The sequence below is a fragment of the Equus przewalskii genome, chromosome 4, assembly GCF_037783145.1.
Source record: "Equus przewalskii isolate Varuska chromosome 4, EquPr2, whole genome shotgun sequence".
Classification (NCBI taxonomy): Eukaryota; Metazoa; Chordata; class Mammalia; order Perissodactyla; family Equidae; genus Equus; species Equus przewalskii.
Genome location: NC_091834.1, coordinates 34,999,483 through 35,014,106, shown reverse-complemented (window position 1 = coordinate 35,014,106; position 14,624 = coordinate 34,999,483). Strand labels below are relative to the sequence as shown.

Genomic DNA, 14,624 nt, shown 5'->3' with positions numbered 1-14,624 from the left:
TGTTTAAAATTATAACTGTATATACTTATTGATTCTTTTACCCTACTTCTGGTCATTTATCCTCCAGATATTTTTGCATACAAGCGATGTGTATAAGTACTGGGTTATAATATGTATAACAGTAAAATGTTGGGAACAACCCAAATGTCCCTAAGTAGGGAACAGGTGATATCCATACAATGGAAAATGATGCAGCTGTAAGGGTAGAGGGAAGCCTCACTGGCCTCCTCTCCATAGTGACAGGAGAAGACCTACAGGACGCATTCATGAGAGACTCAAGGCCCAGAATTGTGCTTAACATGGGAAATATAAAAATATATATTCGTAATGTCTTACATTCACATAAAGGAAAGAAACATAAGAAACTAATAAAATAGGGGCCTGCAGTGGGGGCAGTGGTTCTGGGGAAGAGGGCAGTTGGCAGACAGGGGTGGGGAGGCTTCGTACCATGCTCCTTTTTTATATTGTTTGATATTTTGAATTGCTTAAATTTACAATTTTTAAAAATTAAGCAAAGTATTATATCCGATCTAGTAATCATACTCCTTGGTATTTACCCAAAAGAGTTGAGAACTTACGTCCACACAAAAACCTGCACATGGATGTTTATGGCAGCTTTATTCATAATTGCCAAAACTTGAAACAATCAAGATGCTCTTCAGTAAGTGAATGGATAAATAAACTGTGGTACATCCAGATAATGGACTATTCAGTGCTAAAAAGAAATCAGCTATCTACCCAGAAGAAAACATGAAGGAAACTTAAATGCATATTACTAAGTGAAAGAAGCCCATTTGAAAAGGCAACATCCTGTCCAACTATAGGACATTCTGGAAAAGGCAAAACTATGGAGACAGTAAAAAGATCAGTGTGCCAGGGGTTGGGCGAGGGGACGGAGGGATGAAGGGGCAGAGCACTGAGGATGCTTTAGGGCAGTGAGACTACTTGATGTGACACTATAATGGTGGGTACACATCATTCATTGCACATTTGTCCAAATCCACAGAATGCACACCACCAAGAATGAATCCTAATGTAAACTATGGACTTTGGGTGATAATGATGTGTTAACAGAGGTCCATCAATTTTAACAAATGTACCACAGTAGTGGGGAATGTTGATAATTGGGAGGCTGTGCTTGGGTGGGGGCAGGGAGTATATGGCAAATCTCTGTACCTTATGCTCAATTTTTCTATGAACCTAAAACTTCTCTAAAAAATAAACTCTGTTAAACAAAACAAATTATGTCCTTGTGGGTCAGACTTTTTGTTTTCCCTCAGACTTTCTAAGGCACTCTTTGGGGGTAGAATATGGAGGTAGAGAGGAGGGGAGTCTAGCACTGATATTTTTCTTCTCTGAGAATGAGCACTTTCTTCCCCTGGAGCATGAGGTCCGGGAGGTCAGAGACCAGGATTCCCCTGATGGTCTGGGTAAGTGCTGCACGAAGGGACACATAGATTTGCTTCCTTTGCCTCAGTCTATGATCTTGTCTCCCCTTGAATCCTCTCAAGCCAACTCAGGAAGCATTCATCACATCTACTCTTATCCACAAGCCCCAAGCTTTGCCCAGATTATCTTTCTTGCTTGTCAGCACCCATGCCTTACACCATCTAAACATGGTACTCTTCTGGACTCCCATTACCTTCTATGTGTCTGTAGTGGCACTTGTATATGATATTAATAACTTAAACATACATATTCTAATTTATATGTCTATCAGAAGAGTCATATAACTCATGTTTTTTGAAACATTCAACATAATTCAAGGCAACAAACATTAACTGAACACCAAAATATGTACCATGCACAGTCTCTGATCTCATGAAGTTCCCAATCTGTTAGTTTAATTTGCACTACATCATAGTACTTTCTAGAACACATTTAATAAATGCTTTTGTATGTTTTTGGTAAAGATAAATTCTATTCACACCAAAATAAACAAATTACTCCATATTTTCTACTGCAGAAACTTGGCAGGTCAAATGACTGTCTTAATTGTTCTTTTCTGCATCTAACTTTAATCATTTAAAATCATTTCAGAGTCTGCTCTGTTTTATTTCCCTAGGACTTAAGATGTTAGATACTAACATGGGGAAGCTAACCTTCTGTACGAGCGAGCCCACATCCGGGACATTTATAAAGAGCTGAGTCTCACGCAGACTCCATTAGGAACCACTGGAGCAGTTAGTGGCTGCTTCTTGCTTGGTTAAAAAAAGAGGGAAAAAATCCATCTTAGATTGTTAAGTTTCTATAGTCTTTTAGAACATAGAAGTTACTTAAAAATTTCAGCAAAAGTACAGAGTCCGTGAGGCAGGTGAGGAAGATAAAAGAATTCTCAGCACACCGTACACTTTCAGAAGAAAACTATTAAGAATAAAAATAGTTTCCCAGCTCAGTCAATCTTTGGAATTGATAATTTATTCCTGATGCTCCCCCAAAAGAGGAGAAGAGGAGAAAGAGAATATACTTGGCTCCCATAACAGAAAATATTCAGAGCTCTTTTCCCTCATAAAATAATGGACTGTTAGATCTTCCATAAAATCCCTTTCAGTAATTTTTATGGTGGGTCTGCATTTTATAATCCGTGTTTTGTAACAGAGAAAAGAAAAAAAAAAACAACCAACAAGAGAACCATTTTACAATAATTTATTCCACTGATTTTTATTAAATTTCCAATTCCAAACCTTTCATCCCTTCTATAAAAATGAAATAGACCATGTTTGCGATTCTTCCTCTAAGTGTAATTATTAAAATTCAAAGTTTCTTGACTGCCACCTACTGTTGAAAAAAAAAGTGACAACTTATTGAAAAGTTCCGCATTTTCTCTCAGATTTTCCAGTGTAGGGGTTTAAATGTTTTACATTTTAAAAGTACAACAGGATTGTACAATAGGACATTCAGAACATTTTAGACGTTTAAATTCAAATTAATTGACCACAGATTACTAGTTTTTTAAAAAATAAATCAAAATGTGATGTTTTCCCTTTCACAGTTGAATACTTTTCTTGTATGATTACAAGAAGTCATACAGATGGATTGTAGTACCATGATTTAAATTTTGTTTTTATAGACATGGATGCTAGTCTAACTGATGATGAAATGAATGGTTACTTCAAGATTAGCCAGTCAAATCAAATAATGCACACATGGTGAAAATCCCTCATAAGGGATGTCATTAGTTCTATCTTTACAGAGAAATAAATTCTGAAAACAAGAGGACAACTCCATTAATAGGGAGAATACACAATGGCAAAAGGAACCAGAATTTTTCAAGGTAACATATTAACTTGAGGGGGAACATTTATATATGCACCCTTTGCACATAGGAAACACTTAGTTATTTGTAATTAACAAAACATACCTGGCTTAAAATGTGGTAAAGAATGAACTCCAGGCCACGTGTCCTCATTTGGTGTTCCCAGAACCTAGTGGAGAGCAGGAAATTGTGGAAACAGACTTATTATTTCCAAAGCACTCAAAATTCTCCAGTGTAGAAAACAGTACACTGCATATGATGAAACTGGATTTTTTTCCATAATCGTGTGCCAGCGATTTTATTTCAGTAAAAACAAACTCAGCTAAAGAGCCACCCAAGATGAATGTCTGTGTTTTAACAAAGGCAGCTGAATGTGGTAAGACATTAAATCTGCTACATTTTATCAACTCGAAACTGAATAAGCAGGCTATGGACTAAAATGGTAAGTTTCATCTTCATGGAACTGAATGAAGAATGTGTGTCCCTCATGATTCTTTCATGAGCTTTTGTCCTTCACTCTAGTATAAGACATCTCATCATCTAACAGTTCTAAGAATCCTGTCATTTCTTCCCCCACATCCTCATTTGAGTATCGTAAGGTTTCAAACAATCAAGACAGACAGCTTGGGAGGCTCACACGCTCTATTAGCCTACTGCTCATTGCAGTTAACGTCTTTAATTATGTGACTTATAGTTTCCTTGTCCTCAAATACTATTCTCTCTACACTTTTTCTATCCACACTTCCACCTTCTTTCCCCATCTACTTTTCTATCACGACAATGTTTGATCTAGTTGAAGAAATTAAATGGCAATTCCAGCTCACATGTAACTGGGCACACTCCATTTGAATTTTCAGTCCCACCATCCATCACTATTACAGTCAATGCTCATGGTAAATCACTGATTGAGAACAGTGGAGTTGAAGAGCGAAGAGCCCAGACCCTGGAAACAGACTCCTCAGGTTCAAATCCTTGTTCCCCTACTTACTAGCCATGTGACCTTGGGTAAGAAACAATCTCACTAAGCTTCAATTCCTTCATTCATAAACCGGAAGTGATAACAGCACCAACCTCGTCTGTGGTAAGAACACTACCCAGCAGGCAGTAAGCACTATGTAAGTCTTGGATGTTATTCAAAGCACCCACAGAACATGGGGTCAGGTGAGTGATGCTCTGGCCATGTGGGAGAATCTAGCCTGCCCACTTTATCCACAGTGACTCCCTGTAACTCAAACTATGATGGACCAACGTGGATAGTCAAACAGGTTAGAAAGGGCAAGAGGAAAGCCAGAAGGAGGAATGGCAGATATCACGAGAGGAAATGAAGTATGTTCACTTCCTCTCCGAGGATTTGCAGGTACTACTAGGCAACAAGGAAATAAGAGCTCTGATTGTTTATGTAGTTATTTACTGGGGGACAGGGCTGTGACATCAAAGTCTGCCACACACAGCAAGTGCTTTGCTCCCTGCCTCCTACTCTGGTGAATCAAGGTTAAACATGCACTATGTTCCTTGTTGACACACTGGATTTGGGTTCAGGGGATCAGATAATACAATTCTTTTAAACTGTAACTGGTTCACTTTGCAAGCACTGATTAATGCTAACATTAACAGGCAGCTCTACACACACCAGGCCACGCAAGGACAGGCTAGGTGGGAGGGGAAGGAGACAGGCGAGAGGGCTGGAGAGCTGTAAGACAGAAAAAGAGACAAAGACATTGCATCTGACGTGAGCCATTGTGATATCAGTGTCTCTGCAAAAGGCGTGCCCTCCCTTCTTTTCACTAATTCCAGCCATTATTTCAGGAGAGGGGACAACCAGGTTTGCAGGCAGCGCTCACGGCTCACCCGGGGAACGCTCTACTTGGAGCTCACTCTGAATTCTCTGTGAAGGACATGAAGGGCTTTAGCAACGAAGGGGAGGAACTTGCAGCTCAAAATCATGACTTCATCACAACCAATCCATCACAAGTGAAACAGACCCTCTGAAACAATGGAAAGTCCAGGAAGAACTTGAACCTCATTCTCTCACTCCTAATAAAGGTCTGAGTGTTACCCTGACTGTACCTGTGTCTACAATGTTTGTGTTAGCAAACGTTTTCACAGGCTCTCTCCCCATCCATATCCAGTGTTCTGTTTCAGAGTGATTATCAAATATTATGGCCACCTCATAAAAATTACCTGCAAAGAGGAAATACATGACTTTTTCTTTTTTCAGTTATTATAGTGTTGACTGATGAGATTCCGGACCTCAAATTGTTCTCCTGCCTACAACTCCTGGGCCATTTGCACAGGAAATACAAAGTGGGCAGAAAGTGGCAAGGAAGAGAAGAATTAAAAATCAATTTTGCTTCCTGCGAAATCCTTTCTGGGAAAGGCAATTCGGGTTAAATATACGGGTAGAGACGATAAGCTACCGGTGCACTAGGGAAACGGGTTGTGTGTTGTCTCTGATGTCGGATTTTCATTTATGTTAATTAAGAAATTCCACTACCAAGATACTTGTATGTTAGAAGGAAAAAGAAGTATTCTCTAAAAGCCAAAATAATCTTTTGCAAATAAAACAGTGCGAAAGAAAATTGCATCTGGGACGCCACCAGCATTTAAAATGTGGTCCCCACAGATGTAAATAAGCAGGTTTATAACATCTGGGGCCTCTTTCAGTGTTAAAGAACATGCTAGGACACGCTGAAAAGTCTTCAAGATAGTCGTTTAAGCAGCTTCTCCGTAAAACTGCACCCTGACTTGTACATCTGTTCCTTTACTAGTCCATATCTTCACTGAGCTAACGTTTACTGCGTCCATCACAGGAGACAGCAGGATGAGGCTGGGGCTGTTCCCTGAGGTGCTCCTCCTCTGCTGAGGCACATGAACGGGGCGGGGATGAGCTGCCTTCAACATAGCAAGTGTTCTCTCAGAGGTGTGGGGAGAGGGAGGCGAGAGCCCAAAGGGAGGTGTGCTTGAGTCTACCTGCGGATAGGGAGAAAAGCTACATGGGAGAGGATCATTTACTGAGAGAGGGAACACTGAGTAACGGTCGGCCAAGTAAAGAAAGTGTGAGAGTGACAGCACAGTATTCTGGTTACAAAGAAAGGTTTATGTCAAAATACTTTCAGTTCTCCAAATTCTCATGCTGCTCATGCCCCCTATCATCCCATGGTGGTTTCCTCTTCTGGAATGTCCTGCTCCTGATTAGCCAGGTTAACTCCTACCTCTGTTTCTAGCTCGAGCTCCCGGGTCACCTTTTCCTGAATGACTTTCTGGACTCTCTTGTCCAAGATATTTGTGATCTCCAAGGGCTTTGTGCAGAATTCTATTCTAGGACCTACCCACTACCTCATAATTGTTAGATTACTCACCTGTCTCCTCAATGGATGGTGAACCTCAGAGTAGAGACTATGACGTTCATCTTTGGATCCCTAGTGTCTACCGTGTGCCTGGCACCAAATATGTACTCAGTAAATGTTGACTGACTGACTGACTGACTGACTGAATGAATGAATAAATGGTGTGTCTGGGTAAGAGCATGAAGTTTGGTGTGACTGGATTGTAGAATCGGTTATGGCATGGGAGGCTAGGCCCAGATACTGAATCCCAGGAGACTGCATTTTAACTCTGTTTCAGGTTTTCTCAAACTGCAGGTTTCATGACCCATTGGGGGATTGTAAATTTCATTTAGAGTGTTGACATCAGCATTTTTCAAAAGATGAAACAAAGAGAAGATATCAGAGGGTAACACATGATAAAGATACATATTGTTTTATGAAACTTTTATTCCAGATATATCTGTGTGTGTGTGCGCATGTGTGCTGTGTGAGTCATGATGTAAAATGCACTTCTTCTGTTTAAGAGCCATTCTATAGGGAACAAGAAGTTGTTAGCTGAAATCAGGAATGCAAGTAATAAAGCAAGTTTGGGGGCTGAGGGCAATTAATTTAGTTCTGGGCTAAATGTTATTAAATGTTAGAAATGCCTACATGTCAAGACAGGGGATGTGTAAAGGGCAGCTGGAAATGCAAATATGGATCTTGGGAGAGGGATTTAAGATGGGGGGAAGCTGGGGCCGGTCCGGTGGCATAGTGGTTAAGTTTGCGCGCTGTGCTTCAGTGGCCCAGGGTTCGTAGGTTCGGATCCTGGGCACAGACCTAGCACCACTTGTCGAGCCACACTGTGGTGGCATCCCACATAAAATAAAGGAAGATTGGCAACAGATGTTAGCTCAGGGCCACGCTTCCTCACCAAAAAAATAAAAAAAACGTTCAGGGAAAACATATACATGGTGGCAGAAAACAAATGCCAAAATAGGAGCTACAGAGTGGTCTTACTTCCCTACATTCAGACACATACAGTCTCAGAAGGGTGTCTCTGTGATTTCCTGGACTGTTAGCATCTGTTAAGAAAAACAAGGGATGATCTCGCCTTATCAGTAGAAGCTGACCCTGCCTCACCCTGATGGACTAGGATTTAATGATCTCAAACTTAGTCTTCCAGACTTACCTATGAACTGAAGTCTGCCATAGACCCCACCCACCGTGGCAGCCTCTATGGTGGGCAAAGGCAGACACCAAGACAGAGGGCCTCTCTGCTGAAACATCTATTTTACAAATAACAGAAGAAAAGTGAACCTAAACATTCAGAGCTCAGAGTTCAAGAACTAGTGTTTGTCAGAAATATTTACGTACCCTTCCAAATTATTGATAGATCTACTAATTTCTACATTTTTCCCCTGTGTTTGCTTTTGCCCAGGCCCTGGGGCTGCTAAAAATGAGTCCATGCGTTTTCCCTAAAGAATGCCTGTGGTTTAAGCAGAACAAGGATTGCTAATAGTTTTCCCGGGTCAAGAGGTCAGGGAAGTCTCTGACAGAGACTCCAGCACAGAGGAAATCTGGCCTATCAAATGCAGATAAAACTGGCTCACACAAGACGTATTAACGAAGTGAGGTGGAGCCTGCTGGGTTCCCACTTTAGGGTTTTCCATTTTATGAGATGGGCACTCTAACAGCAGGGCTGATGATTTCAAACTGACTTAGCAATGAATCAAAGGAAATGGAGAACAAGCAAATAATTTTTATGATTTTTAAACAGAAACTCTGAAAGCTCACACATACATCTGTAAAATAATGATTGCTTCATCGCTGTACTACTTTAGATTCTGAAAGATTTTTTCTGGTTCCTTGGTGAGAAGTCCTAAATGAAACTTGTGAAGATGCTCAGCAGAACTCAGCTTGGATATTACACACTCCACTCTGGAACAGATGGTATAAAGTTCAAAGATGAGCCAGAGAGAAAGCAGAACTTCCTAACTCTTATCCTGCTTGTGCACTGTCTATCTAGAAAAATAATTACCAAGTGGGTGGAGCTGGAATTCGAAACCAGGTTGGTTTGACAAGAAAGATTATGCTCTGAAGAGCTGTACTATCTCACTCAGGATGATCAGACAGAGAAATGTGGCTCAGATGGTGCTAATGATTCACAGCCAACTGATCAGACTCTAGAAGGAGGTTTTGAGTATTAGAAACAAGGCTTTTTTTATTCTCTCTCTCCCTCCAGTCCAATACACACACACACACACACACAACATATATATAAATAAAATATAACCATATATATGTATATATATATAAAGTACTTTTAGGTACCAATCTATTCAGCATTTTCATCAGTGACTTAAAGGAAGACAGAGGAAAATGTCTTACATTCTCAGGTGACAAAAAATAGAAGGGATGTGCAATATTCTGATGGCTGAGTCAGGATTCAAAAATATTTAATCAGGTGGGAACAACTGGCTGAATCTAACACAGGGAAACCTAATAGCAATAAAGTCCAGTACTTAGGTTCTATTGATTAATTGTTCAAGATGGGAAGACCTGGGAAGCTACAATTTATGTAAAGAAGACTCATGACTTTTAGCTGAGTACAAACTCTCTGAGACCACCCAGCAGAAATCAAAGGAGCCTGGACTGGGCTGGCTTTAAGGTGGCCTCACGATCCCTGCTTCGCGGGGTTCACGCTCTTCCCCTTGAGTGCGGATGGGACCAGGGACTTGCTTCTAATCAAGAGAATACGGCACAAGTGATGAGATGTCACTTCCATAGTTATATTGTGTAAGATGCTAACTCCAATTCTGCTACAAGGCTCTCTCCCTTGCTGGCTTTGAGGAAGCAAGCAGTCATGTTAGAAGGCCACAAGACCAGGAACTAAAGGTGGTCTCAATCAACAGCCAGCAAGAACCTCAGGCCCTCAGTCCAAAAGCCTGCAAGAAAGTGAATGTTGTCAACAACCACATGAGCTTGGAAGCGGATCCTTCCCCAGGTAACCTTCACATAAGATGGCAGGCCCTGCTGCCACCTTGATTGCAGGCTTCTAAGACCCTGAAACAGAGCACCCAGCTAAGTCATGCTGGACTCCTGACCCTCAGGAATTGTGAGATGATAAATGTGCATTGTTGCTAAGTTTGTGGTAGTATTGTCATGCAGCAATAAAAAAACTAATAAAGATTTAATCACTGAATCATACCACATACTAGGCAGAGACCATCTGCATCGCTGCACCAGTACCAGCTGCTGCTTGTGAAGAGGGACAAGATCGATAAGGCAGTCTTCTATGGGATGGACCCAGGAAGGTCAGGGGGTGGTGGACCCATGTCCTATGAGGTGCACTGGAAATGTTTATCTTTGATGAGAAAGAAATGGTTTGGAACATCACCTCGAATAGGTTGATCAAGTACTGCAATGTCAATGGGGGACTGACCTCTGCTGTGCTGAGTCAGACAGAAAATAAGGCCAATGGGGTAAGATACAGTATACAACAAAGAAGGGCATTCTGATGACAAGAGCTGTACAAAATGGAATAGACAGCCGTATGACGTTAATGAGAGCTAAGGGTTGGACTGCACCACATTTTGCAATCAGATATAAGAAGACCAGATTTTGCCTCTATAGACACAAGGGTGATATGCAGTAAAATTTTGATGTAATACTCAACAAGAGTTTGGGTGATACGATGAGGTCATGCATTTAAATCCACCTTTATTTTTATTTGGCTCTAATTATAACTTATGGGGTAGATAAGGAGAAGTCAGTGGATAAGGAAAAGGGTATGATTGGATGAAGGAGCGTAGAGAAGGTATGGATGAAAGCTTTCCTTCTCCACTTTCTACCCAAGGTAAGTATCATTGTTAATTATTTTGCAGGGAACCAGCAAAATCAATGGCTGATATCAGAATATTTTCTAATAGCAAAATAAGCAAAATATGTGTACATATGTGCTATGTGTATGTAACCGTATATTGTGTGTATGTATACATACATACATATATAGCTCCTCTCTTCCTTCATTCCCGAGGCCAGACCTAAAGTGCCACTAGGTCAGCGGTTAGAGCGTTCTGACTGCTCATTTTGGGCAATGGCCAATGGCTACAGGTTGGATGTGGGATTAGAAAAGCTGCTTTAAAATGCTGTAATTTGGGATTGTGTTTCACAGAGCGGCAAAACCTGTAGTGAGTCTGCTGAGCAGGAAGCTTTGCCTGAGAAAGGCCAGCAGGGGGAGCCACTGGACTGAGAAAATAAAAAGCTGCCTGGGCTTCAGAAAGCTGCTTGAGTATTTAATCAGCTGCTCAACTGAAGGTGCTGGATTAAAGGAGATGGTGTTTCCAAAATATTGTGCAGAGTTTTCAACATGGTAAAGGTTTAGATGAGAAGGAACACAAATATGTAAAGGACGGCTGTTAGAGTTTTATTTAAAGTGAGTTCAATTCACCTGCTAGAAAGTCTGGCTTAGTGGTGCTTGGCTGCACACACAAATCATGTGGGAAGATTAAAAAAAAAAAAAATACTAAAGACTGGGGTCCAGCCCGAAGATTCTGATTTAATTGAGCTGCAGCCCAGGTGTGTGGAATTTTCTAAACCTCCCCAGTGATTCTACTGTCAGCAAGGTTGGGACCACTGACTGGCCCAACCAACCAGGCCATCTCTCAGAGGCCCTCAGTTTACTTAGATGGTTTATAGATTTAATTTTTTTTAAAGTCTTCAGCCTGGGCCCAGAGGGCCACAAAAAGATTTTCAGTAGATGAATGAACAAAACAAGCAGTTGGTTGTTAGAGAAATCAGAGGATCACTAAAAAATAAATTTGAAACTTCTCCAGAAAATGCTCAACTGGAAAATTCTGCAGTGAGGGCAGCTCATTTAAAACACGTTTTCCTCCAACTAAACTTCATTCTTTTTCTCCTACTGTTTCTATTCCCTATCTCCCTAAACTCTGACTCCTTCATCGATTTCACTCTCATCTCAATGCCTTTTCTCTTCTTTTCACTGAGTGATGTTACTGTGACAGGGCTTCAGACGGTCAGTCCCCAACTGTGCGCTGTGGGAGCCACAGTGATGGAAATGTCCATGCATGTTGTTCAGGAGCCGGAGAGCGGAGGGTGCAGAGGCTGGAGGGGGGTGATGTTGCCAAGAAAATGTGGCAGAACTAGGCTGACTGCCTGAGGCAGAGGCACAAAATGGTGAAAAATGGACCTAGGGAGAGGGACCTGGAGGCAGGAGCATTGGATGCTAGAGCCTTTTTACTCAAAGTTTGGTCCATGAACTAGCAGCATCAGCATCACTCACAGAAAGAAGCTCAGGCCCCACTCCTGACCTGATGAATCACAATCTATAATTCAACACGAACCCTGGATGATTCATATGCACACTGAAGTTTGAGAACCACTGCTTTAAAGAATTTATTCTAACTGGATTTTTCAACCAAAAAAGCATAAGCAGTAGAGAAGAAGTTATGGTCATAGGTACACCTTCAGCTAGAGAACTTATAGAAGATTATTTGTTCAAATGGCATTTAGAAAGGAAAGGTTGTAGGCGATTTCAATTTCAGGGGCATGGGCACCTCATATCAGGAGCTACAACAGATGACAATGACTGCATGGAGGACTGGCTCACATTCTGTAAGTCAGAGCTCATTCACCAGCACCTGCTTCCCTGTCCTTATTTTAACAGTCTTATACCCTAGGTGTCTCTTATGGTAAGAGGTTTCATTCAAATTTCTGGAAACTGGCCGGATGGGAATAATAATAGTAATAATAAAATACTCAGTTCATCCATTGATGCGCTTTACTTCAGCTGCGAACCTCACACCAATTAAAATTCTATGAACATATATGTGTCAGATATGACACATAACATATGCTCGAATTGATCATCATCTTCTTTTTCTTGAATGAAAGTAGTTTTCCTATTTACTGAGCACCAACTGTGTGCAAGCCAGGGTCCTGATTATTGTAGATACAAAAATGTATAACTATAACTTTTGCACTCAGAAATGTGGTATTTTAAATTTCCATTTTTATTACATCAAAATTAAAAATGACACAGCTATTGACTGATTCATAACACTATGAAATTTTGACATCCTCGTGCGTTTGTTAGAAAATTATATTAACTTCAAAAACATGTTAATGTGAATGTATTAAGTTTCCTGTGGGTGTTATAACCAATAACCACAAACTTGGTGGTTTAAAACAACAGAAATCTAACCCTTTCGAAGTTCTGCAGGCTGATGTCAGAAATCAGTTCCATTGGGCTGAAATCAAGATGTCAGCAGGGTGACCCTCCCCCCAGGGGGCTCAAGGGGACCATCCACGTCTTGCCTCTTCCAGCTTCTGGTGGCTAAGAGCACTCTTTGATGTGTGGTCCTAACACTCCAATTTCTGTCTCCATCTTCACGCTGCCTTCTCTTCTGTATCGCTTTCTGCCTCCCTTTCGTAAGAACGCTGATGACTGCATTTAGGGACCACCTGGATAATCCAGGATAATCTTCCCATTTCAAGATCCTTAACTTAATCCCATCTGCAAAAATCCATTTTCCAAATAAGGTAAAATTACAGGTCCAGGGATTAGGGTCTAATATCTTTTCAGCCCACTACAGAGTAAAATTACCATTTATAAAATATTTATAAATGATACTCAAAACAGATATTTTATACATATAAAACATGAAGTGAACAGAAAAAGCTGTGGAAACATTTCTACTTGTAGCAATAATAACTTCACATGCTTTACTGTTTGTAGTTTTACCCCTATTATTTCCTATGAGTTGTGGTCAACTCAAAATAGGACAATATTGGCTACCTTGCAGATGAGAAAATTATACTGCAAAGAGGCATATCTGAATAGGTCCTCTAGAAGAGAGGAACAGAACCAGTACACCACCTTATGTCTGGTGCCTTTCCCACCTTGTCACTCAGATGCTGGTGCAAAATTATTAATATTAATACATATTAATTCATCTCAGTTGACTCCTAAAGCAACTTATATATGCAAGACCAGCAAAGACCGATAGACTGAAGCTGAGTGGTCAACCAAGCAACCTCACTAGCTGAATGACTGCTTTCTTCCCAGCAGGTGCTGCCAAGCTTCTGCTGACCTACGGGACATCCTTACATTGATTTCAAAGGCAAGTACTGACACTCTCACATAGCTATTTACCAAGAAAACCAATTTTGTCATTCATTCTTATTCGATCTTGACAAAAGTAATAGAAGTGTTTATCCCTAAAACCAAAGAGAAAAGAACATATTTATTTATTTTTTCTTTCTTTGGATCCCCGGAAAGAGTGAGGTTATTTACCTACAACCACATCTAATCCTATGGCTCAGGCCCCAGGCAAGTCACCCCCACCAGAAGTGAGCTCCATCCTGAATCACGGTCATTATTCTCTAGCTTTCCTTTTTATATAACTTAATTGTCCTTATAAAGATTATAAAATATTTTTATTTAAATTATTTTAAATTTCTTATACAGGATATATGCCACAGCTAATCTTTGGAGATTATTTTTTTCACTTAACATTATATTGCTAAGATTCACCCAAACTCATGTGTGACTATTATGTTGAATGGAATATTATTCATCTACTCTGCTATTGATGGGCATTTGTGCTGTTTATAAGTTTCTGCCCAGGATTCAGGAAGGAAAACTGCATCATATAAAAATGGCAGGTTGAAAGCTCAGCAGAGATCTTATTATCCCTTTACTGCTATAAAATTCCATAATGCAAAAATAAAATATTGGCACCTAAAATGGAGTTGTGTTCCAACAGCTGTTTGGGGCTCACAATACAGTCTCCCAAAGAAACAATTCTCTGCATAGTGGTTAGTCCCCTGGCTGATGCACAAAAGTCTGCTAAATTCATAACAAACCAAAAAGCCCTACACAGCCAAACCACTCAGTACAGCAGTGTTTCTGATAAAAATGCAGCCACCGTGGAAATCACAACACTCTTCCCATGGAGGCAGCCAGGGAGCAGGACAGGGATCCTTTCCCCAAGACTCACCAAGCTCTAGTCTCAGGCACCAACTCCAGCCCAGAGGAG

The 14,624-nt window shown here is 40.7% G+C and overlaps 1 protein-coding gene across 6 annotated transcripts in view; it reads right to left on the bottom strand.

The window, feature by feature from the left end:
* The window catches only part of CDK14 (cyclin dependent kinase 14), a 549,155-nt gene that overhangs the window by 135,691 nt on the left and 398,840 nt on the right, over positions 1 to 14,624 (bottom strand). For all 6 annotated transcript variants that reach the window (XM_070617449.1, XM_070617451.1, XM_070617450.1 and 3 more), the window contains one exon: positions 3,362 to 3,425. In XM_070617449.1, the coding sequence (XP_070473550.1) occupies positions 3,362 to 3,425 (64 nt within the window). The remainder of the gene's footprint in view (positions 1 to 3,361; positions 3,426 to 14,624) is intronic.